We start from the raw sequence: 24639 nt of genomic DNA, 5'->3' as shown, positions 1-24639 counted from the left end.
GCAGCCTTGTCTAGTCCCTTTAGATATGTCAAAAAATTCTGATGTTGAGTTATTTATTATTAGCTTAGCTTTTTGTTCATTATAGATAGCTTCTATACCTTTTCTAAACCTTTCACCCAGCCCCATCGTTTTTAGATTTTCTGTCAGGAAGCACCAAGAAACGTTATCAAAGGCCTTTTCGGCATCAATGAAAATCAAAGCGGCTTGTTTGTCTATTCTAGTTTCCAAATATTCAATGATATCTATCACATTTCTTACGTTGTCCTTCAATTGTCTCCCTGGAAGGAAGCCCGTTTGATCTTTATGGATTCTGTTATTTAATACTTTTTTTAATCTTTCGGCCATTACATCCGCAAACAGTTTATAGTCGTTATTTAATAATGAAATTGGCCTATAGTTTTTCACCTCTAAGGCATCCACATCTTTTTTAGGAATTAATGCCTTCCTACAAACATTAACATTTGTGTATGTTCTAAGGTGTTTCAAATAGTCAAAAAGATGACAGCTTTTAATTCCTCTGAATTTGATAGCTACTTTAGATTTTTAAAGGCTGGCTCCCAAAGTTACTTCAGGTGAAATAGATGGATTTAGGCCCATTGCTTGGCCAAATGTTAATCACACACTCACTGACTCACACACACACACAAACTTCAGTGGAAACTGCATGCAGCTGAGCAGCTCACGTTTGGAGCATCAACACAGAAAGGAACAGGAAGCAAGCAACACAAATATTTTGACGGAAGTGTCTTAGGAAAGCCATTTTAAATCATGGGCACCTAGGTTCTGAAAATGGTATTGCCTGTATTGGTGTGAGTGATGGGGTCCCATGGCACAAATTCCATGTAATCCCAGTGCAAAGGAAAAGAGCTAAGATCTTCTCCCTTACTATAATGTCCAAACAAGATGTGATGGGGAAGAAGAATGAGAGGTTTGTAAGGAGTCTTCAATTATTTTGCCAAGGAAATTCTTATGGTTCAGGGCGTCACTCTATTAGCCTTTCTTGTACATGGAGATCCTTTATGAAATGCATTCAGGACCATCAAACAAATCTGTACTGAGACACACATACTGTATCACCATTTTTACTGCTGGAACTGCTCTGAATCTGACTTCAGGAAGAACGCGTATTAACTGCACAGTGTCCTGGAATAGACACTCTGCATTGGGAAAGAAGGGAACTGAGTTCCCTCCCATTTCCCACTTCCTGATGTTCCAAATGACCAGTACCCTGGAGTTATGATTTGTGGTGTTGTCAGGATTCTAACTGGACTGTAACTGACCTAAGAATTCTGCAGAGCAGTTGCTGCTGTGGCTGGCCAGCTGCTCAGGCGAACGTCAGCTCAGTGGCCAACAGCTCAGTCTTCTTGAGGCTCAGGAGCACCTAGCAAATACCTGCGCTGTTCCTGGCACGCTCGACTCTAGCTGAGGAAGGCATTTCATGTAAGTTTATGGATTAAACATTCCTCACTATGCCATCAGCTGTGTTTATGCTCAGTGGAAAAAGATAGGTGCAGTAAAGGTAAAGGGACGCCTGACCATTAGGTCCAGTTGTGACCGACTCTGGGGTTGCGGTGCTCATCTCGCTTTATTGGCCAAGGGAGCCGGCATACAGCTTCCGGGTCATTATTAAGCCGCTTCTGGCGAACTAGAGCAGCGCACAGAAACGCCGTTTGCCTTCCCATCGGAGCGGTACCTATTTATCTACTTGCACTTTGACGTACTTTCGAACTGCTAGGTTGGCAGGAGCAGGGACCGAACAACGGGAGCTCACCCCGTTGCTGGGATTCGAACCGCCAACCTTCTGATCGGCAAGTCCTAGGCTCTGTGGTTTAACCCACAAAACAGCAAAATCATGAGCAGCTTCCCATCCACAACAGGTTGCTGAGGTTCTGGCCATTTTCACAGGAACAATGCAACAGTAGATTAAATCAGTAGCAGTATGAGTGTCGGCTTCTCTGGATCAGATGTCTCTACCTAACCAGGGGGTGGGAGAGAGCAGGGGAACTCTTTCTTTTGCTGCTTCTTTCTGTGCATGGAATGCAGGAGGGAGGATGTCCTTCAATGACTAGACATGCTTGTTATTCCCTCTCTCACTGCATCTTGTCTTCTCTTTTGTTTCCAGGATGTCTGCCAAGGTCTCCCCTGGTCCCCTCCTCTCCAAACCCCCCCTGAGGGTGAAAGAAGGCTCCCTGGTCGTCCAATGGCTGAGCTTAGTTTCCGGCCTCCAGATATCTGCATTCCTGGTGGATATTTTGGCCTTGCCGATGTGCATTGTGTCAGCACTCAGTGTCAACTGGAGAGTGTGGCGTGTGGAAGACATCAAGGGGATTGGCTCTGGAAACATCTGGATTGGAATCTGGGATGTCTGCTTTTGGAAAGACCCTTCTAACGACGGCAACTCTTTTTGGCATTGCGAAGAGCTCAATGAGCAACATCCAACCCTCCCGAGGGAAATTTTTATTGCACAGGATTTAATGGCATTAGCTTCCATCATGAATTCAGTGGCCCTAGGATTAATTTCATTTGCCTTGTACAATGTGTTCAAGCCCAGAAAACATAAGGATTTTCTCTTTCGCTTTTTTAGGCTTGGAGCTCTGCTGAACTTAGTTGCAGGGATACTCGTCCTGATTTCTGTGGTATGGAACATGTCTGCTGTCTTACAAAATGGGGAAATTGACTTCCCTGAAACTTTTGAATTGCCTCAAATTCCCAGCGAGCAGCATATTGGACCTTCTATTTATCTAGGCTATATCGCTGCAGGTTTCCAGCTGCTGAGTGCAGCATTGGTTGGGATTGAGAGATGTTGCATCAGGACCACCGCAACAGATACATCTCTCATAGAAACTGTAGTGGTGATTTCCCCAGGAAGTGCAGTGAATAGCGAGAGTCTAACTACATGTTCGAAGTGTGGTTCTTTGCTGGATCTAGTAATTCAAGAGAAATCCTCCACAGTGGAGATGGAGGAAAGCTGTGCAAGTGATCTTGTCATTCCAGAGGAATCCTGCGAAGTGGAGATGGAGGAAAGTCCCAAACATACCATAATACATGTTATTCCCTGCAACAGGGAGTAATAAACTAGTATTTATTTATTTATTTAAGATTTTGTTGATTTACAAAAGTGTGCAATGTCTCTCTCTCATGTTTTCTCCCCCCATGTAATATTTTTACAAATCATTTTCATTTGTTGAGACATTAGAAATAGGTGGAGGGGGGGAACGATGGGTGGGGGTGGGGTTGGGTGGCGATTTTTCTATTTTACTTACTATACGTAGGATTTGGTGTTAGCATTGTTTGTGCAGGTTCTTTGCTGTTTGCTTGTAATTAATAAACCAATATTAATTAAAATATTGACTCTGTTCGCATGATCTTGGCCGGTCTTAATGCACGCTCTCGTTCCGTTTTTCAGAGCCTCCTCCAGAGCAGACCCACTAAAGCCTAACCGGTGGGTCTACTCCTGTGTAGGATTCAGTTCTTGATAATTGTGCACTTGGGTCTGGGTTAAAGGCGGATCTACACGGATCCTCATGGATCCTCCACTTTCTTAAAAAATAACTCCAACAAATGCAGTGTCAAATCACACCTGGAAGGCACGCCTACAGACTGGACTATCAAAAACGTGGATGCAGCACCACAAAAACATGGATCCGAGGCATGGATCCTCATGAATTCATATGATTTTTATAGTGAAACAAAATAAAAACACCATGATACTGTAGACCACTTTTTAGTCTGTAAGCAGAACCAAAGAAATCACGCATCCACTGTTTCGTGCTGCCGAAATGGAGCAAAAATATGGTTAAAAAACACGCATCCTGATGAATCCTCATGATTTTTGCATTAGATCAGGCCAAAGTTACCATCAGATCAAATATCATGGCCATGGGCACAGTATCCACCACAAAAAGCACGAATCCACGGCTTCCTGGCAACACCGTAGCCCAAAAACATGGTTTTGAAGCATGGATCCTCATGGATCCTCACGCTTTTCACATTGGGCCACCCCAAACTCACTGTCAAATCACACATCATGTCCAGCGGCACAGCCTGCAGCACAAAAAACTCGGATCCACGGCTTCCTGGTCATACCATGGCCCAAAAACGTGGTTTTGAAGCACGGATCCTCATGGATCCTCATGCTTTTTGCATTGGGGCAATCCAAACTCACTATCAAATCACACATTATGCCCAGGGTCACAACCTGCACCACAAAAAAAACTCGGATCCACGGCTTCCTGGCCACTCCATGGCTCAAAAACGTGGTTTTGAAGCACGGATCCTCATGGATCCGCACTCTTTTCACATTGGGGCTCCCGAAACTCACCGTCAAATCACACATCATCGCCAGGGGCACAGCCTGCACCACAAAAATCATGAGTTGCACTACAAAAATCACAAAAATGCCCTTACCTGCACTGTTAATGTCACCACTGGAACATTATTATTAGAGCCGATAGGAGAATATATGACTATATATTGTACCAATATATGGTTCATCTTCAAGAACAGATCAAATACATGCCAAAGTATTAAAGAGGACAAAAAATATGAAACTGCTTACATACTGTCAACTAATATCCAGATTCAAGAAAGACTGTATGGCAAACATTTAAATCAGTGAAAAGACAGAATTTAAGTCCATCATAACAGAGTTCTACCTTTTGGGTAAAATTTATCAACTATTACTCAAATATGACACCGAGCCCGAACAAGCAAAACCTTATATGACAAAATGGATGCAAAAAATTTAAGAGCAGTTTACAGTGGTACAAGAGAACAATTATGAATAAAGGAATAACATTTACTGCAAGTTAAGCCCTAAAACAAAATTGGTACAGTGGAATCTCGGGTTGCAGACATAACCCATGACTGAGGCACGTCCGCAACCCACAGCGTTCGCATCCTGAAGCGCCACGGCTGCACAGGCGCTGGCGCAATTTGGCGCTTCTGCGCATGTGCGAGTGGCGAAACCCGGAAGTAACCCGTTCCGGTACTTAACCTGAGGCGGCCGTAACATGAGGTATGACTGTACAAAAATGTTCTTTCAATGGTATATAACTTTGAAAAATATACAGAAGATGAATAATGCAATGAATGGACATTGCTGGAAATGTGATAGACCTTAAGGAATCTTCTTCCATTTATGGTGCACTTGTGAAAAGACCAAAAAGTTTTGGAGGAAAGTTCATTTCGAAATGAAAAAATGTAAAAAAAACAACCCTAAATTTGCATTGGACCCCAAAACTATGCTGTTGGGAATGACTCCTTCAGCTACTGTATTGTGAAATCGTCAGTGGAAGTATTTAGTTATATGACCATAGCAGTTAGAGTGGTGTTGGCTAACATATGGAAATCTGACATATGTCCTGAAATAGATGCATGGAAAGAGAAACTATCAGAATATGCAGTAATGGCAAAACTCGCCAATTTAGTAAATAATTGACTCATCTTTATAATTTGTATACAACTTAACAGAACTGTAAGAAAATGAACATCTGTATGGATTTGTATAATAGACCTTAGTTACAAAAATATTTCCTGTTTAAAAATAGAAGCTTTGGGTGTATATGATAAAGAAAGAAATATATAGTAGAAGAAATCTTGTCTGTCTGATCTAGAAATGAAATCATATTTTCAAATAATTCTTGCTTTAGATTTTTATAATCATATATGGTATTTCTCCAATAGCAAATCACCTAGAATTGGAAATAATATTTAGTACACTAACCTTTGTTTAACTCTTGATAAATGTCAGCTTGCTGAGTTATTTTGTACCATTGTGATTCAATGTTATATTTGCGCTCAACAAGGGAAACCCACATGACCTGAAGGAACTACAACTAATCCAGAATGTGGCAGCTAGTCTGGTGACTGGGAGTGGCCACTGGGACCATATAACGCATGTCCTGAAAGACTTATATTGGCTCCCAGTACATTTCCGAGCACAATTCAAAGTGTTGGTGCTGACCTTTAAAGCCCTAAACGGCCTCGGCCCAGTAGACCTGAAGGAGCTGGAGCATGTCCAGAGGAGGGTGACCAAAATGTAAAAGGTCTGGAATCCAAGCCCTATGAGGAGAGATTTAGGGAGCTGGATTTGTTTAATCTAGAGAAGAGAAGATTAAGGAGTGACATGATAGCCATGTTTAAATATTTGAAGGGATGTCATGTTGAAGAGGGGGCAAGCTTGTTTTCTGCTGCTCTAGAGACTAGGATGCAGAATAATGGATTCAAACTATGGGAAAAGCGATTCCACCTAAACATTAAGAAGAAATTGCTGTCAGTAAGGGCTGTTGGACAGTGGAATATGCCACCTCGGAGAGTAGTAGAGTCTCCTTCTTTGGAGGTTTTTAAGTGGAGGCTGGCCGGCCATCTGTCAGGAGTGCTTTGCTTGTGTGTTCCAGCATGGCAGGGGGTTGGACCAGATGGTCCTTGTGGTCTCTTCCAGCTCTATGATTTTATGATTCTATGACACTAGCTAGTACGCTGCACTGTTCCATTAGATAGATATTGTTGCTATTTTTTAAGCTAAAGGTTATGTATAGCTGCCATCTGTTAGTCTTTGAGCCAGTGTGGTGTAGTGGTTAAGAGCGGTGGACTCGTAATCTGGTGAGCTGTGTTTGCTTCCCCGCTCCTCCACATGCAGCTCCTCACAGGGTGTCTGTTGTGGGGAAGGAAGGGAAAGGAGATTGTTAGCTGCTTTGAGACTCCTCAAGGGGAGTGAAAGGCGGAATATCAAGTCCAAACTCTTCTTCCAAACTCTTTGTAATAGTGACATTTCCCATAAATATGCTGAGACACAACTGAATAATGTTATAGATTTCAATGGGATTCATGGAAGGGCCAAGTTTATTCAGCAGTTTAAATGAATGGGGCATGGAAGTGCTTAACTGGTTCTTAAGCAGGGCCAAAACCTGGGGGAAGGAATCTTCAGTCTCTGCAGAAAACAGCAGGCACAACAACATTTTCTATGGAATGCAGAGCCAGTTTTTCTCATAAGCAAGCAAGGGGAGCCCCTGAGGTGCTGGATGCACCACTAGAGCTGGCGGCATGGTGTGAGTACCAAGGTTGGTTTTGCTCTCTGCATTTTTCCTGAAGTTGTTGAGCTGTGAAAATCATGCCCACTGTCCCCCTAGAAGGCTGAAAACCATTTTGGGATTCAGGAAGGGTCACCTCGGATAATGTTAAGAGATGGTTTGTTAAGATCAATAATTTTGCCGGCCACAGTTAATAGAGAGATGCCGTGATAGTTTCCGCAATCAGTTCTGTCACCTTTTTAAAAAGAGATTGATAATTTTGGCATCCCTGAAGTCTGCTGGGATCGCTTCTCTCTCCCAGAGTTTTTTGATGCACTTGTGAAGTTGTTGTGTAAGTTCAATTCCACCCACTTGGAAGATTTCAGCAGGTATCCCATCAGGTCCACTGGCTTTGTTGTTTTTCACTTGGTTAATAGCTGTACACAACTCTCCCAGATTTGGAGATACAGCAAGCTCATCTCTAATTTGTTTTTGCAGGATTTGTGAGAGGACCTCAGCAGCTATGGGGGAGTTGTGGTTAAGGAGATGTTGGTAGTGTCCTTTCCAACACAGTGCAATAGCTTCTTTATCCTTTAGAAGTGTGGTACCATCTGCTGAGCGGAGGGGGCATATGCTATGATATAGTGGTCCATAGATGGTCTGTGTGGCTTTAAAGAAACTCTGTGCATCATGAGTGTCGGATAAGTGCTGGATCTCTTGAGCTTTCTTTTATCCACCAGGTGTTTTTTAGTTCTCTGGTTCTTAGCAAGCAGTGAATTGCCAGGATTTGGAAGCCCCCTGGTGATGAAATCACTCTTTCCACCCACCCACCCACCACAGTTTCAAAAATGTGCATGGAATGAATGAGCTGGCATTCAAATATATTCTTTTAAAAGCATATTTTCTATTATTATTGGGTCCATTCTGACAAATATTGGGTCCATTCTCTCACTTCTGCCCCCTCTTGATTCCCTCATTTCTGGGGGTTGGACTAGATGACCCATGGGATCCCTTCCAACTCTTCCGTTCTACAATTCTCTTGCCTACAATTCTGAAACCCGCTTCAGCTTGTACCAATCATACCAGCAGATAAACCGCATTTTCTCCAGTTGATGGTCTTTTTTTAGGGGGTAGAAAGGAGCGTGGCTTTGTTTTGGAGGTTTTTGTTAGGAAATCCTGACATCCAGTGGATGGGGAATGCATGACAGCTGACGTTACACGCCCAACATCCACTTAAAAGCCATATGGTACCTTGCAACGCTTCCCCCAAAAGGATTCTGGGAGCTGTAGTGCTGAGAGCCGTTAGGAGACCCCCTATGCCCCTCCCAGAACTCCCATTCCCAGAGTTCCCTGGGAAGTTGTGGCATCTCTTTCGAGAGGCAATGGAGTGCGCCTCTGGGGGGTGAAATCAAAAGTTTTCAGCAGGCGCTGGAAGGACAAACGTAGGAGACGCCTGCGAGAAGCCAAGTTACAGGGAACCAGGCAGAGGCCTTCTGGGTGGTGGCGCCTTCTTCATGGTGATCCACTACTGCTTTATCTATTTATTTTTATAATTTTTGTTATATTTTATACAATTGTAACACATACTGCAACAAACGTTGCACAACCCAAAAAACAAACCAAAACAAAGATTACAAAAGGAAAAAGGAAAAAAAGAAAGAAAAAGATAAAGAATACATCTATAACAAACAACAACAGACAAATAAACCACACAAACAAGCTTAATTATTTAAAAATCTAATCTTCTAGACATATTACTTGACTTTCTCTAACCCCTCCCTTCTGAGTTTCTTTGTGTCTGAATGTAACAGTTTTCCAATATCATTATTAAAGCACAATATTCCAGTTATAATCAAATTTATTCACTTTTCTTAATGTTCTAAATCCCATTTATTGAAATAAATCCTAATTTAATCCTAGGCCTGTTAGGTACTTTCAAGGAACTTCTAATGTTTAATATTACAATCTTTATTCAAATAGTCCTTAAATTTCCTCAAATCTTTTTGATATTCCTCTTCTTTCTGGTCGCGGATTCTTTCAGTAAGGTCAGCTAGCTCCATGAAGTCCGTCATCTTCATTTGCCATTCTTCCAAAGTTGGTAGTTCTTATGTTTTCCACTTCTCGGCTAGTAAGATTCGAGCAGCAGTTGTGGCATACAAAAATAATTTTACATCTTTCTTGGGCAATTCCAAACCTGTTATTCCTAGAAGAAAGGCTTCTGGTTTCTTTATAAATGTATATTTCATTATTTTTTCCAATTCATTATGAATCTTTTCCCAGAAGTCTTTCACCTTAGGACAGGTCCACCACATATGATAAAAATTTCCTTCTTCTTTTTCTTTGCTAATTTAACAGGGGTCAAGTACCATCTATACATCATTTTCATTATATTTTCCTTTAACATCGTACATGCGGTAAACTTGATCCCTTTCTTCCATAACCTCTACCAGTCCTCCATCATTATATTATGTCCCACATCTCTTGCCCAATCAATCATAACCAGTTTAACTTGTTCATCCTTTGTATGCCAGTAAAAAATAAATTTGACATTTTAGACATATTCTTAACTTTAGTATCTAACAACTCCGTTTCCAAGTTGTTCCGCAAGTTCAGATATCGAGGGCTAATTCTGTTTCAAATTATAGAAACCCATCAGTTTCCACCGAAAAACCTTTCAGGGAATCGTTTGCAACATTTTGGCACCATTTTTGAGTGAATTGCAGAACGCCAAATTTTTGCTGAAATTGTGACCGCGCGGCTTAGGGCTTTTTTTCAAAAAAAAGTTGTTGAGTCGTCGGGGGCTAATTCTGTTTCCGATGATAAAAACCCATCTTTTTCCACCGAAAAACCTTTCAGGGGATCGTTTGCAACAGTTTGGCACCATTTTTGAGTGAATTCCAGAACGTCATATTTTTGCTAAAATTGTGACCGCGCGGCTTAGGGACTTTTACAAAAAAAAAAGTTGTTCAGATGTCGAGGGCTAATTCTGTTTCCGATGATAAAAACCCATCTGTTTCCACCGAAAAACCTTTCAGGGAATCGTTTGCAACAGTTTGGCACCATTTTTGAGTGAATTGCAGAACGTCACATTTTTGCTGAAATTGTGACCGCACGGCTTAGGGATTTTTTTTTAAAAAAAGTTGTTCAGACGTCGAGGGCTAATTCTGTTTCAGATGATAAAAACCCATCTGTTTCCACGGAAAAACTTTTCAGGGGATCGTTTGCAACAGTTTGGCATCATTTTTCAATGAATTGCAGAATGTCAGATTTTTGCTGAAATTGTGACCGCGCAGCTTAGGGATTTTTTTTTTTAAAAAAAGTTGTTCAGACGTTGAGGGCTAATTCTGTTTCCGATGATAAAAACCCATCTGTTTCCACCGAAAAACCTTTCAGGGGATCGTTTGCAACAGTTTGGCACCATTTTTGAGTGAATTGCAGAATGTCAGATTTTTTCTGAAATTGTGACCGCGCGGCTTAGGGATTTTTTCAAACAAAAAGTTGTTCAGACGTCGAGGGCTATTTCTGTTTCCAATGATAAAACCCCCTCAGTTTCCACCGAAAAACCTTTCAGGGGATCGTTTGCAACAGTTTGGCACCATTTTTGAGTGAATTCTAGAACGTCAGATTTTTGCTAAAATTGTGACCGCGCAGCTTAGGGATTTTTTCCAAAAAAATGTGATTGAGACGTCAAGGGCTAATTGTGTTTCCGATGATAAAAACCCATGTGTTTTGACCAAAAAACCTTTCAGGGGATCGTTTGAAACAGTTTGGCACCATTTTTGAGTGAATTCCAGAACGTCAAATTCTTGCTGAAATTGTGACCGGGCAGCGTAGGGATTTTTTCCAAAAAAAGTTGTTCAGACGTCGAGGGCTGTTTCTGTTTCCGATGATAAAAACCCATCTGTTTCCACTGAAAAACCTTTCAGGGGATCATTTGCAATAGTTTGGCACCATTTTTGAGTGAATTGCAGAATGCCAGATTTTTGCTGAAATTGTGACCGCGCGGCTTAGGGATTTTTTCCAAAAAAATGTGGTTGAGACGTCGAGGGCGATTTCTGTTTCCGATGATAAAAACCCATCTGTTTCCACTGAAAAACCTTTCAGGGGATCATTTGCAATAGTTTGGCACCATTTTTGAGTGAATTGCAGAACACCAGATTTTTGCTGAAATTGTGACCGCGCGGCTTAGGGATTTTTTCAAAAAAAGTTGTTCAGACGTCGAGGGCTAATTCTGTTTCCGATGATAAAAACCCATCTGTTTCCACGGAAAAACATTTCAGGGGATTGTTTGCAACAGTTTGGCACCATTTTTTAGTGAATTGCAGAACGTCAGATATTTGCTGAAATTGTGACCGCGCTGCTTAGGGATTTTTTCAGAAAAAAAAGTTGTTCAGATGTCAATGGCTAATTCTGTTTCCGATGATAACAACCCATTTGTTTCCACCGAAAAACCTTTCAGAGGATCGTTTGCAACAGTTTGGCACTATTTTTAAATGAATTGCAGAACGCCAGATTTTTGCTGAAATTGTGACCGCGCGGCTTAGGGATTTTTTTAAAAAAAAAGTTGTTCAGACGTCGAGGGCTAATTCTGTTTCCAATGATAAAGAGCATCTGTTTCCCCCGAAAAACCTTTCAGGGGATCGTTTGCTACAGTTTGGCACCATTTTTGAGTGAATTGCAGACCCTCAGATTTTTGCTAAAATTGTGACCGCGCGGCTTAGGGATTTTTCCAAAACAAGTTGTTCAACAGTTGAGGGCTATTTCTGTTTCCGATGATAAAAACCCATCTGTTTCCACCGAAAAACCTTTCAGGGGATCGTTTGAAACAGTTTGGCACCATTTTTGAGTGAATTCCAGAACGTCAGATTTTTGCTGAAATTGTGACCGGGCAGCGTAGGGATTTTTTCCAAAAAAAGTTGTTCAGACGTCGAGGGCTATTTCTGTTCCCGATTATAAAACCCCATCAGTTTCCACCGAAATCCTTTCAGGGGATCGTTTGCAACAGTTTGGCACCATTTTTGAGTGAATTCCAGAACGGAAGATTTTTGCTGAAATTGTGACCGGGCAGCGTAGGGATTTTTTCCAAAAAAAGTTGTTCAGACGTCGAGGGCTATTTCTGTTCCCGATTATAAAACCCCATCAGTTTCCACCGAAATCCTTTCAGGGGATCGTTTGCAACATTATATATATATTGTTGGAAGTAGCAACAAAATCAAGTTCAAGTTCAAGTTCAAGTTTTATTGCGGCAAAAGCCAGTAACACTAAACACCACAAGATCAAACAAAAAGAGATCAACAACAACATCAGAAAAGAAAAGAAAAAAGATTACACAAGGGAACTTCGCAGTGTGCCATTCAACAGAAGAGATTTTCGCTTCCTGATTACTAAAGTGCAAAATTTGGCCACCTCATATGATATTGAGCTTGAGGAATCTTCCAGAAGGTATTTTCGTAGAATTTCGGGGGAGGATTCCAAATAATGTTGTAGGGGTATAAATTTTGATAAAAGCGGCAAAATAAGTTGAACTCGTTCTTCACTATAAAATTCGCAAAATAGAAGGATGTGTGTGACAGATTCTACCTTATTAGACATACAGGGGCAGAGACGCGCATGCATTGGTACCCGCGTGAATTTGCGGTACAGCACTGCTGAGGGCATTGTCTCAAAGCGGGCTCTAGAGAAAGCCCATCTATAAGCTTCTTTAGTGATGTTAGTTAAGTAATGGGCAGCTGCAAAATTAGGCCAAGCTTTTAAGCATCTATACGTCTCCGGGAGTAGGGCGACTTCTTGTTGTAATTCGACATCGTAAAGTCTCTGAGTGATAATTGCTTTTGCCTTGTTCGGAGTTTCAATAAAAAGATTTTCAGGGTTTAGGCCAATTTGTTTGATCTTATTAGTTATTTGCATAAACCAAGGAGGATAGGGAGCTGCGGCCAGGAAGCAAGGTAACAGTCCCTTAGGATTGTAATGGATTTTCAGCCAGAGGGATATTGCTTGCTCCCAGACTTTTAATTCCACTCTGGGCAGTCCTGCCTCTTGCCTTAAGACTGCATTAGGTGTACACTTTGGGGTAGCAAATAATGATCTTAAGAATTTTGATTGTACTGTTTCAAGGGTTGGCAGAGGGGCTAATTTGAGAGCCATACAGGAGTTGGGCTAGAGATTTTGCCTGAAAAACTTTTAGGGCCATCGGGAGGAAGCCAGCTCCTTTCCTTCTGAATAATCTAAGGATGGCATTTGCACTTCTTCCTGCTGATATAGCTGATGTGGTCAGGTGTGTTGACAGTTTGGCATTATAAGAGAAAGTAATGCCTAAGTATTGGAAGGTCTTAGTCTGTTCAATGGCGTTTCCCTTTACGCTCCAATTATCTTTCCTGAAGGAGCGGTTAAAATGTACAATTTTGGTTTTGGCAAAGTTAATTGTTAACAGTTCAGTGTTACATTGGTCACTAAACTTTCCTAAGGCACGTTTCAGGCCCACTTTGGTTTGAGAGAGAAGAACAGCGTCATCCGCATACATTAAAACTGGTACTTTTCTGCCGTTAGAGAACACGGGGGGTGGGTTTCGATTTCACGGCAGCATGTGACCAGGGAGTTAACATAGATGTTAAATAAAAATGGGGCTAATAGGCATCCTTGTCTAACTCCCCTTTGGACTGGGATTTCTCTAGAGAGTCTGCCGTCCTGTGCGAGTCTTATCTGGAGGGTATTGTTCTCATGAAGCTTAATCATCAGAAGTAATAACCTTCTGTTAATACCCATATTGGCCAATCTGGCCCAGAGCCTACCCCTGGATACAGAATCAAATGCTGCCTTTAGGTCCACAAAGGCCGCATACAATGACTTTTTCCAATGTTTCACATACTTATAGACAAAATAATCTAACACTAAGCAGTGATCTATGGTAGAACGTCCAGATGTAAACCCTGCTTGTTCAATTTCTAGCAAGTCATTATGATCTAACCATTCACATAATTTTAAACATAGATGTTTTGTATAAAGTTTACAGATCACATTCAGAAGACTAATTGGTCTATAATTAGATGGCTCAGAGGGGTTGCCCTTTTTAAATATAGGAACAATTATAGCCAGTCCCCAATCTTTAGGGATTTCAGTTGTCTTATCTATATATGAAAATAGATTTGCAAGAACCGGGGCCCACCAGTTTATTTGCGCTTTCAGAAGTTCAGCGACAATGAAATCACTTCCTGGGGCTTTGCCAGATTTCATTTGTAGAATTAACAAAGTGATCTCAGTTTCAGATGTTGGGGGCCATGGTGTATCATTATCTAAAGAGATGTTAAGCAGCGCGGAAGGACGATGTTCCCTAAACAGCACTTTATAGTGCTCTTCCCATGAGTTTGCAGGGATTATTGTGCCCTCGTTAGGAGTTTTGGTTTGACTGGAGATAATTTTCCAGAAGTTGGTGTTGTCTTTTTCTATTGACGCTTTTATGAGGGCCTGCCAGATGAGAGAGTCTGCGGTTCTTTTTTTGGTTTTTAGTAACTCTTTGTAGTTCTTTTTTTTAAGTTGTAACTCTAATTTAGTAATAGGGTTAGGATTTTGCCGGAAGACCTTAAAGCATTCCCTAAGTATAAGTTTTGCCTGGATGCATTCGCGGTCAAACCATTTTTTGTTGGTAGGGAACTCATTGTGGTTAGGTCTCCTGAGTCTTGACAATAACGGTTGGAGTTTTCGGATTAAAGTGTTATAATGGTCAATTGGGGAGGTCTCTTCAGTGTCATTGGAGGTCAGATCAGCCCAGAGGAGTTGACCTTCCATTGATTCTGTCCAAATGCTAAAATTGTTATTAACATAAGGGGACCATTTAATTCTGGATCTGCCTATTTGTTGTAGAACATTAGGGTCAGGTGTCTGTGGGACGAGCCCACATCTAGAGGGTTCCCAAAATTCAGTCCTTTTAAGATTTAGGGGTAGATGGTCACTTTCGGTTCTTATATCTACAGTAAATTCAATATATTCATCAAAGAGTTCTTGGGAGACAAGAATGTAGTCAATAACAGAATGCCTTAAGCCTGACCAATAAGTAAATTGGCCAGGGCAGTCTCCCGAGGAGAGGCCGTTTAAAATAACAAGGTTTAAACTAAGCGCCATTAGAAAAAGACATGTACCAGCAAAATTGGTAACTGGGTCAAGTGAATGACGCCTGAATAGGGGCCAATGTTCATCATTAGCATTTAGGGGACCCATTCCACTTTCATTAATTAGCTGTTCGTCTGAGTGGCCTAGCCTTGCATTAAAGTCCCCACCAATAATTAAGGAGGCAGAGGGGAACTTATTTGAGACAAGGAGAATGCAGTCTTCCAGTTCGTTCCAGATGTTTTTAAGATCAGTTTGTTTCATAAGTGGATGAATATAAACATTGATGCATATGATCTTAAAGTGGGTAGAGAATATTTTAACAGCCAAAATCCATTTTTTATCGATTTTCAATTGGATAGGGGAGGTTCCTAGATCTGTCGATACGAAGGTGCTCAGACCTCCCGCCGGTCTTCCGCCTTTTGGGCCGATTGTGGCACAGGAATGGAAAGCAAAATAATTGTGTAGTTCAAAAGGATTTTGCATCCAGGTTTCTTGGAGCATGATGATCTTGAACTGTGATACGTAGGTTAGAACGTCTTTGTCCATTGTTTTCGATTGCCATCCAGCAACGTTCCAGGATAGTAGTAGAGGCGGGAGTCATTTTGTCTCTTCAATAGCATCTAGGGCTTTCCCGGGGTCGTGGAAGATGCATCCATTGGATGGTAAAGTCTCCGGTAATGTGATTAGGGGCGCCACAGAGATTTCGGTGTGGATTTCAGTTGGGCAGAGTAGGGGTGTGTGTTCTGACGTGACCTGAGGAGATTCATATCCCATTTTTCGCTCCAAGTTAGGTGGAGTATTTGCCTCTTTTGTGGGCGCTAGATCTTCAGAGTTGCGGAGATAGAGTAATAACTCATCTAGTCTGTCCGTTATCTCTGTTTGTTCGGCTTTTGGCAGATAGGAGCAGGAAACAAGTAACTCCTGCTCCATCGAATTCTCTAGATGAGTAGCCTTTGATAGGAGGGGCATGGGGGTCTCTGTCCAACTAATTAAGTCTGAGGGTGGAGAGGAAGAGCTCGTAGTAAGTGGGGTGCCCTCATTTTTAATTGCTTTCCTTTTAGCTGGAGAGTAGGGTATAAGAGGGCAAATCTTAGTGTTGATAAAAACTCTTGTAATAAAAATTCCATAATTAGTCAGGTAGCTTCGTAGGGACATCATATAAGTTGGAAACTTTTTAGATTCGAAGGTGAGCAGTATCCTCTGCATGTGTGGCTTGCTGCAAATGTGGACAGTGGATTTCAGATCGATGGAAAGGGGATTTACGCCCAAAAGCTCAGCTAGATGTCTTCTTGCGACATGTATAGACGACCAGTTAACAACCTGACCTTTGAAGGGGAGGATAATTAAACAGAGTCTAGTGGCTTGTAGTGAGAGATTGTAGGAAGATATGGTGTGTAAATCTTCCATAGTTTGTTCATTTTCAAATTTGCAGCCAGTCTGCGAAGTTGAGCGCAGTAGGACAGGTACTCTAGGTGTTGGTTCGGCCCTATCCTCCGGTGAAGCATCTACGGGGCTGACATTAACTTTTGGGGATACAAAGGATAAAATCTTCTCTAGGGAGCCTTTGATGTCTCTTATGTATTTAAAGATATAGTCCAAGGTTTTAGCCACTAGGTCTAACGTGGTAGAGTGTTCCAGTAGTAATTCAGAGAGATGGTTTTCTTGTTCTCTGATGTAGTCTTCCACCTGAATGGGCATAGTTGGAACTTTTTTGGGACCTTTTGGTCTCGTGATGGTGTTGTTTAAGGGGTTAGTGGGTTGTTTAGCGGATAATTCCTTCGGTGTAGTTTCCTTATCTATTATCTCTGCTAATGGAGAGAAGCTATTCGAGGTCGGAATATTAAAAGTATCCTTTGTTTTTCCATTAAAGAATTCGCTGATTTTGGTTTGCTTGGTGAGGGGCAAACATGACATTTCCTCTAAGTCCTCAGATTCTCTGCAGCGTTTTCCAACCCCCCCTCCTCGCATCAGCAGGGCTGTCTAATAGCAATTAGAGTCATCTCTCCCTTTACCTCGCTCTTCTATCTTCCCTAGGTTTTTCAAAGAATCGAGGGAGTATTTTCATTGAAAGTATCCTGTTCAAGGAGGAGTAGTGTGCCAAAGGTTATTGGCATAACACTAAATTATGCTCCGTCTGTGCCTCCAAACTTGCAGTGGGAACAGCCCATGAGTCTTCCTGTAAACTCTTCGCAATGTGATAAGATAGTCAATTCAGCTTTAAACTTCCAAGAAGAGTCAGGAATACAAAGCGTGGGATAGAATGCGGTGAGGTGCTTAAATTTATCTGAGCTCAGTGTTCATTAAAATAGTCTTTAAAATAGTCTTTAAAAGGAGTAAGAGAAAATAAAAAGATAAAATCAACGGGCTCACATTAGTAGAGTGCTGGTCGCCATCATACCGGAAGTCCTCGATGTCCGATCTGCTTCCACCGAAAAACCTTACAGGTGACTGTTTGCAACAGTTTGGCACCATTTTTGAGTGAATTGCAGAACGGCAGATTTTTGCTGAAATTGTGACCGCGCGGCTTAGAGATTTTTTCCAAAAAAAGGTGTTCAGACGTCGAGGGCTACTTCTGTTTCCGATGATAAAAACCCATCTGTTTCCACCACAAAAACCTTTCAGGGGATCGTTTGCAACAGCTTGGCACCATTTTTGTGTGAATTGCAGAACGTCAGATTTTCGCTGAAATTGTGACCGCGCGGCTTAGGGATTTTTTCAAAAAAAAGTTGTTCAGACGTTGAGGGCTACTTCTGTTTCCGATGATAAAAACCCATCTGTTTCCACCGAAAAACCTTTCAGGGGATCGTTTGAAACAGCTTGGCACCATTTTTGAGTGAATTGTAGAACGTCAGATTTTCGCTGAAATTGTGACCGCGCGGCTTAGGGGTTTTTTCAAAAAAAAGTTGTTCAGACGTCGAGGGCTAATTCTGTTTGGGATGATAAAAACCCATCTGTTTCCACCAAAAAACCTTTCAGGGGTTCGTTTGCAACAGTTGGCACCATTTTTGAGTGAATTGCAGAACGTCAGATATTTGCTGAAATTTTGACTGCGCGGCTGATGGATTTTTTAAAAAAAAAGTTGTTCAGACGTCGAGGGCTAATTCTGTTTCCAATGATAAAAAGCCATCTGTTTCCACCACAAAAACCTTTCAGGGGATCGTTTGCAACAGTTTGGCACCATTTTTGAGTGAATTGCACAACATCAGATTTTTGCTGAAATTGTGACCGCGCGGCTTAGGGATTTTTTCAAAAAAAAGTTGTTCAGACGTTGAGGGCTAATTCTGTTTCCAATGATAAAAACCCATCTGTTTCCACCACAAAAACCTTTCAGGGGATCGTTTGCAACAGTTTGGCTCCATTTTTGAGTGAATCGCAGAACGTCAGAATCTTGCAAGGTTGATTGCCACTTTGTGTGAATCTGTGCTCCGGGGACCCAATAGCAGACATGGAACAGGTCCAACTGCCAGATTAAGACCTGAGAGGCACCAGGGTTCAAATCCCCCACTCGGCTATGAAGCCACATCTAAAAGAGCATAGAAATAAAGAAGACCACGAAATGATACAAGCATGTCCCCCCGCTTTGCAGCCTCCTTTAAACAGATGTGAGGAGTCTCGGTGTGCCATCCTGCGGACCAATGTCAGCTCCCTCGGCCAGTAAAGCCAATGAGTGGCACAACCCCAGAGCCGTGACTGGACTTAACTGTCAGGGGTCCTTTACCTTTACCTTTTTAAAAGCACTGCACAGTGCCATGCGATGTGAAAGTGCTTCATCTTATCAATGGTCACACCTCCTGGGATGAATGGATGGCTCCAATGCTCCATTTGCTGCCTTCCTTCAAACATTAACATTTGTGTATGTTCTAAGGTGTTTCAAATAGTCAAAAAGATGACAGCTTTTAATTCCTCTGAATTTGATATCTACTTTAGATTTTTAAAGGCTGGCTCCCAAAGTTATTTCAGGTGAAATAGATGGATTTAGGAAGAAGAACGATAGGTTTGTAAGGAGTCTTCAATAATTTTGCCAAGGCAATTCTTATTGTTCAGGGCCTCATGCTATTAGCCTTTCTTGTACATGGAGATCCTTTATGAAATGCATTCAGGACCATCAAACAAATCTGTACTGAGATACACACATCACCATTTTTACTGCTGGAACTGCTCTGAATCTGGCTTCAGGAAGAACGTGTTTTAACTGCGCAGTGTCCTGGAATAGACACTCTGCATTGGGAAAGAAGGGAACTGAGTTCCCTCCCATTTTCCACTTCCTGATGTTCCAAATGACCAGTACCCTGGAGTTATGATTTGTGTTGTTGTCAGGATTCTAACTGTAACTGTAACTGACCTAAGAATTCTGCAGAGCAGTTGCTGCTGTGGCTTGCTGGCTGCTCAGGCGAACGTTAGCTCAGTGGCCAGTAGCTCAGTCTTCTTGAGGCTCAGGAACACCTAGCAAATACCTGCTCTGTTCCTGGCACGCTAGACTCTAGCTGAGGAAGGCATTTCACGTAAGTTTATGGATTAAACATTCCTCACTATGCCATAGCTGTGTTTATGCTCGGTGGAAAAGGATAGGTGCAGTAGCAGATAGCAGAACAGCGAAACATGAGCAGCTCCTATCCACAACAGGTTACTGAGGTTCTGGCCATTTTCACAGGAACAGTGCAAGAGTATATTAAATCAGTAGCAGTTTGCTGGAAGAAAGTATGTGTGGATCAGATGTCTATACCTTAAGGGGGGGGGGAGAGAGAGCAGGGGAACTCTTTCTTTTGCTGCTTCTTTCTATGCATGGAAGGAAGAATGCAGGAGGGAGGATGTCCTTCAATGACTAGACATGTTTGTTATTCCCTCTCTCACTGCATGTTGTCTTCTCTTTTGTTTCCAGGATGTCTTCCAAGGTCTCCCCTGCTCCTCTCCTCTCCAAACCCCCCCTGCAGGTGAAAGAAGGCTCCCTGGTGGTCAGGTGGCTGAGATTAGTGTCCTGCCTCCAGCTGTGTGCATTCCTGATGGATATTATGGCCTGGATGACGTGCATTGCCTCAACAGCCCTTGTCAACTGGAGAGTGTGGCGTGTGGAAAACGCCAAGGGAATTGGCTCTGGAAACATCTGGATTGGAATCTGGCAGGTCTGTTTTTTGAAAGACCCTTCTAACGACGGAAACTATTATTACCATTGTGAAGAGCTCCATGAACAACATCCAAACCTCCCGAGGGAAATTTTTATTGCTCAGGACTTAATGGCCTTAGCTGCCATTATGAATTCAGCGGCCCTTGGATTACAGTCATTCGCCCTCTGCAATGTGTTCGAAGCCAGAAAACATAAGGATTTTCTCTTAACCTTTTTTGGGCTTGGAGCTCTGCTGAACTTACCAGCAGGGATACTCGTCCTGATTTCTGTGGTATGGAACATGTCTGCTGTCTTACAAAATGGGGGAATTGACTTCCCTGAAACTTTTGAATTGCCTCAAATTCCCAGCGAGCAGCATATTGGACCTTCTATTTATCTAGGCTATATCGCTGCGGGTTTCCAGCTGCTGAGTGCAGCATTGGTTGGGATTGAGAGATGTTGCATCAGGACCACCGCAACAGATACATCTCAAATAGAAATTGTAGTGGTGATTACCCCAAGAAGTGCGGTGAAAAGCGAGAGTCTTACTACTTGTTCAAAGTGTGGTTCTCTGCTGGACCTGGTAATTCAAGAGAAATCCTCCACAGTGGAGATGGAGGAAACCCATGCGGAAGATCTTGTCAAATCCTGCGCAGTTGAGATGGAGGAAGGCTGTGCAAGTGATCTTGTCATTCCAGAGGAATCCTGCACAGTTGAGATGGAGGAAAGCTGTGCAAGTGGTCTTGTCATTCCAGAGGAATCCTGCACAGTTGAGATGGAGGAAAGCTGTGCAAGTGATCTTGTCATTCCAGAGGAATCCTGCACAGCTGAGATGGAGGAAAGCTGTGCAAGTGATCTTGTCATTCCAGAGGAATCCTGCAAAGTTGAGATGGAGGAAAGCTGTGCAAGTGATCTTGTCATTCCAGAGGAATCCTGCACAGTGGAGATGGAGGAAAGCCATACACCCAAAGCTTACCTGAAGGACATCAAAGGCCACCTGATGTCCCCAAACATACAATTATACATGTGATTCCCTACAACAGGAAGTCGTAAACTATCAGATGCAGTTCCACGCAGATCGCTCCATACACGCATAGATCTGTGTGGATCAGGACTTCAGGGATTTTGGGACTTCAGGTGGGCTTTGATGTCCTTCAGATGAGGAGGCCTCTTTTTTATGATTTTTTAAAATAATATTTATTTATTTATTTATTAAAGATTTTGTTGATTTACAAAAGTGTGCAATGTCTTTCTCTCATGTTTTTTCCCCCATGTAACATTTTTACAAATCACTTTCATTTGTTGAGACATTAGGAAGGAAAGGGGAAAGAGGTGGAGGGGTGGAAAGATGGGTGGGGGTGGGGTCGGGTGGCCTAGGGTGTGGTTATTCATTTGTAGTTGGCTGTGGTGGTCTTTGTTTTCATGTGTGAGTGGGGTGGGTGGGTGTTTTGGATCAGCACCAAATCTACTTATTCCAAGACCTCCCTTAAAGCAGTAGTGGATCACCATGAAGAAGGCGCCACCACTGAGAAGGCCTCTGCCTGGTTCCCTGTAACTTGGCTGCTCCCAGAGATGGGGGGGGTCATATTTTTTTCCTTGATTTCCCCCTCTGAAAACTAGGTGCACCCTATGGTCAGGTGCGCCCTATAGAGCGAAAAATACCATAATAATAATTTAGTTAGACCCCCCCCCATCCGGCTGGGTTTTCCCCTCTTTTAATTCTAATAGCACATTAAAGTTCTGATATAAAAAAGGTTTGTCCTGGAATATCAGTTCTGGCAGCGGGGAAGAGCTAAGTGCCTTCATGCCCTGCCTGGAAGCTTCCTTGAATCACCCATCCGGCTTTTGTGGACATCAGTGCATTGGACTAGAATGGGCTATCGGTCTGTTTGCATGACCCTAAGTAATTGTGAGGTTGGGTAACTTGCGATCTGAACAGCAGTGCCATTTCCTAGAAAGTCAAACATCTTTTCTGTTTCTGTGGAATTAAGCTTTACTTAGAATAAGATACATTCTCCGCAATTCGCAGTCTCCCTCTGTCCTCATCTGCCACAGTCCACAAAAGTCTGGGTGTCTTTTTCTGTTGTCCTTGTGAGGCATCTGATCATAGCCTGCATTTTAATCAAGGCTTATATTTTGATCAGATTCCTGTATTCTAAAAATGAGCTTAAATTCACATGTTTCTTTCGAGACAGGAAACCAGCAGGCAAGGTCTTTGTCGCAGGCAAGGTCTTTGTCAGAGGCCCCTTTGGTTTATTGCGGTCATAAAACAGGCTGGGAGCAAAAGGTCACACTGACCATACAAATTATAGAATACAATCAAGGTTGCAAAAACACAATTAATTATTGTGCCTCCCATTAAACTTGAGCCACATCTTCCTAAGGTTAAAAGGGCAAGAGCTAATACAAACAGCAGCTGGCTAGGGAAGAGGCCTCTCTCTCTCTCTGAAGCTGCTTTGAAGCTTCAGAGAATTTAAGGGAACTTAGAGAACTTAGCTTTTACTAAGTTCCTTTTTACTTAAGACAAGATCTTTGCTTCTAAAAATCTATATATGTTATGTATGAAATATATTGGCTTAAATGTAATTATGCAAAGGATTTAGAAAGTAAGAAATCATAGAATCATAGAATCATAGAAGAAGTTGGAATAGACCACGAGGGCCATTGAGTCCAGACCCCTGCCAAGCAGGAAAAACAATCAGAGCACTCCTGACATATGGTTGTCAAGCCTCTGCTTAATGACCTCCAAAGAAGGAGATCTTTCATTGATAATGTGAGGGAAGGTGAACAAAAAGATCTGTTCAGATAAAATTAGCCACCATCTGTTTTGGAGTGAATAGGGCAATAGGGCAAAAGATGAAATGTTAGTTAAGGCGCCTAGTCTAGGGCAAAAGGTTATCTGGTAATTAAGGTGCCTTGTAGAGGTTAATGGCTATTTTTTTTGCCAATTATAAATAGAAGGAAATATAGCTCTTTGTCTCCCATAAAAGGTAATAGGAAATGGGTGTATCTTTTATGATTGGTTCTAGCAAACAGCCAATAGGAATTTTAACCAGGCTGATTGGACAGAGGCAGCCAAAGGAGGAGCAAGGGGGCTGGGCTGAGGGAATATAAGTGCTGGCCATAATGGCAGGAGGCCAGGCCAGAGCTTGGTAACCTTATACCACTGTGCCTCACATTTATTTGTCTGACAAATAAATTATTATTTTAATTTCTCTATTGCTGCGTTGAATATTTCATTCCAGCTAAGCGTTAACCACAAGCAGGGTGCTACACTTGTGCTTTCCAAACAACTGGCCTCCTCCCAAACCGTAGTGCTTATATACTGGGATGGATCTCGTACACGGAAAACCACAAGAAGAATTCAATTCCGCAGCATCTGTTAACAGCCCCCCCCCCAATCTCTGAAAATTCCAAAGAGCTCAATATGGTTTCCAGAACCCTGAGAAAGCTGCAGTTCCCAGCACCTTTAACAAACTACAGTTCCCAGGATTCTTGGTGGGGGCGCCTTAAATGTACGGTGCGGCTACGAGGGTTGCAAAGCAAAGTTCACAGTCCTATAAAGAAAGCTGGTTTAAGCAGGAATATAGGTCCCCAATTAAGGGCTGATTCAAGCAGGAAGGTGGAGAGGCAGTGTGGCCTAGTGGTTAGACTGCCAAACTAGGACCTGGGAGGCACCGAGCTCAAATCCCCCACTCGGCTATAAAGCCACATCTAAAAGAGCATAGAAATAAAGAAGACCGCGAAATGATACAAACATGACCCCCGCTTTGCAGCCTCCTTTGAACAGATGTGAGGAGGCTCGGTGTGCCATCCTGCCCAGGGCCGAGCGATGTCTGGTTTTCAACGTCATCCGATGAGCAGGGCTTAAATTCAGCTCAGTTGGGCGGGATTCCAAGCAAACCCCTTCCAGATTCAGAAGCCGGTTTGTCTCCTCAACAGTCCCCCTTCTTTGTTTTAGCAGGGGAATCCAGTCTCATTCAGGCAGGGGGCTGCCTTGAATTTCCTGCTGAAACCCCCAAGTTGTCCAACTCTCTTTTAGCTGAAATCCCATCTTGATTGAGGAAGGGGGTTTGCATTAGAAGTGGGACAGGCGGGGAGGGGGAATAGTTTCTAGCAGCAGGACCTCCCCAGGTGTTTTGAGGACCTATTACTAATCAATTGATTGATTTTCTATATAAACCTTTTGCAAATAGATCTTTTTTAAAAAAGAAACACAGTAAGCCACACATTTCCTGCGAATTATCCCCCATGACCATTGCAAAGCTCACAATAATAACAGTAATAGCAGCATATTGGGCCTAAACTCTGCCTAGGAAGCAAACAGGGGTGGGCTGTCTAAAATAATTGTGCCCAGAAAAGGGTGGTGGTGGACTGGAGAGTTTTAGGAGATAGAGAGTGACCCCTCCCTTCCCCCAACTTAAT

General features: G+C 42.4%; 1 protein-coding gene across 1 annotated transcript in view; it reads left to right on the top strand.

Moving 5' to 3' along the window:
• The first annotated feature begins 676 nt into the window (after positions 1–676).
• LOC310755915 (claudin-34-like) overlaps positions 677–24639 on the top strand; it is a 43232-nt gene continuing 19269 nt past the window's right edge. The window contains exon 1 of the mRNA XM_083599434.1: positions 677–928. Within this exon, the coding sequence (XP_083455560.1) occupies positions 891–928 (38 nt within the window). The 5' untranslated portion in view covers positions 677–890. The remainder of the gene's footprint in view (positions 929–24639) is intronic.

This window comes from Podarcis filfolensis, assembly GCF_964270895.1.
Source record: "Podarcis filfolensis genome assembly, chromosome: 2".
Lineage (NCBI taxonomy): Eukaryota > Metazoa > Chordata > Lepidosauria > Squamata > Lacertidae > Podarcis > Podarcis filfolensis.
This window is presented reverse-complemented; position numbering and strand designations above follow the sequence as displayed.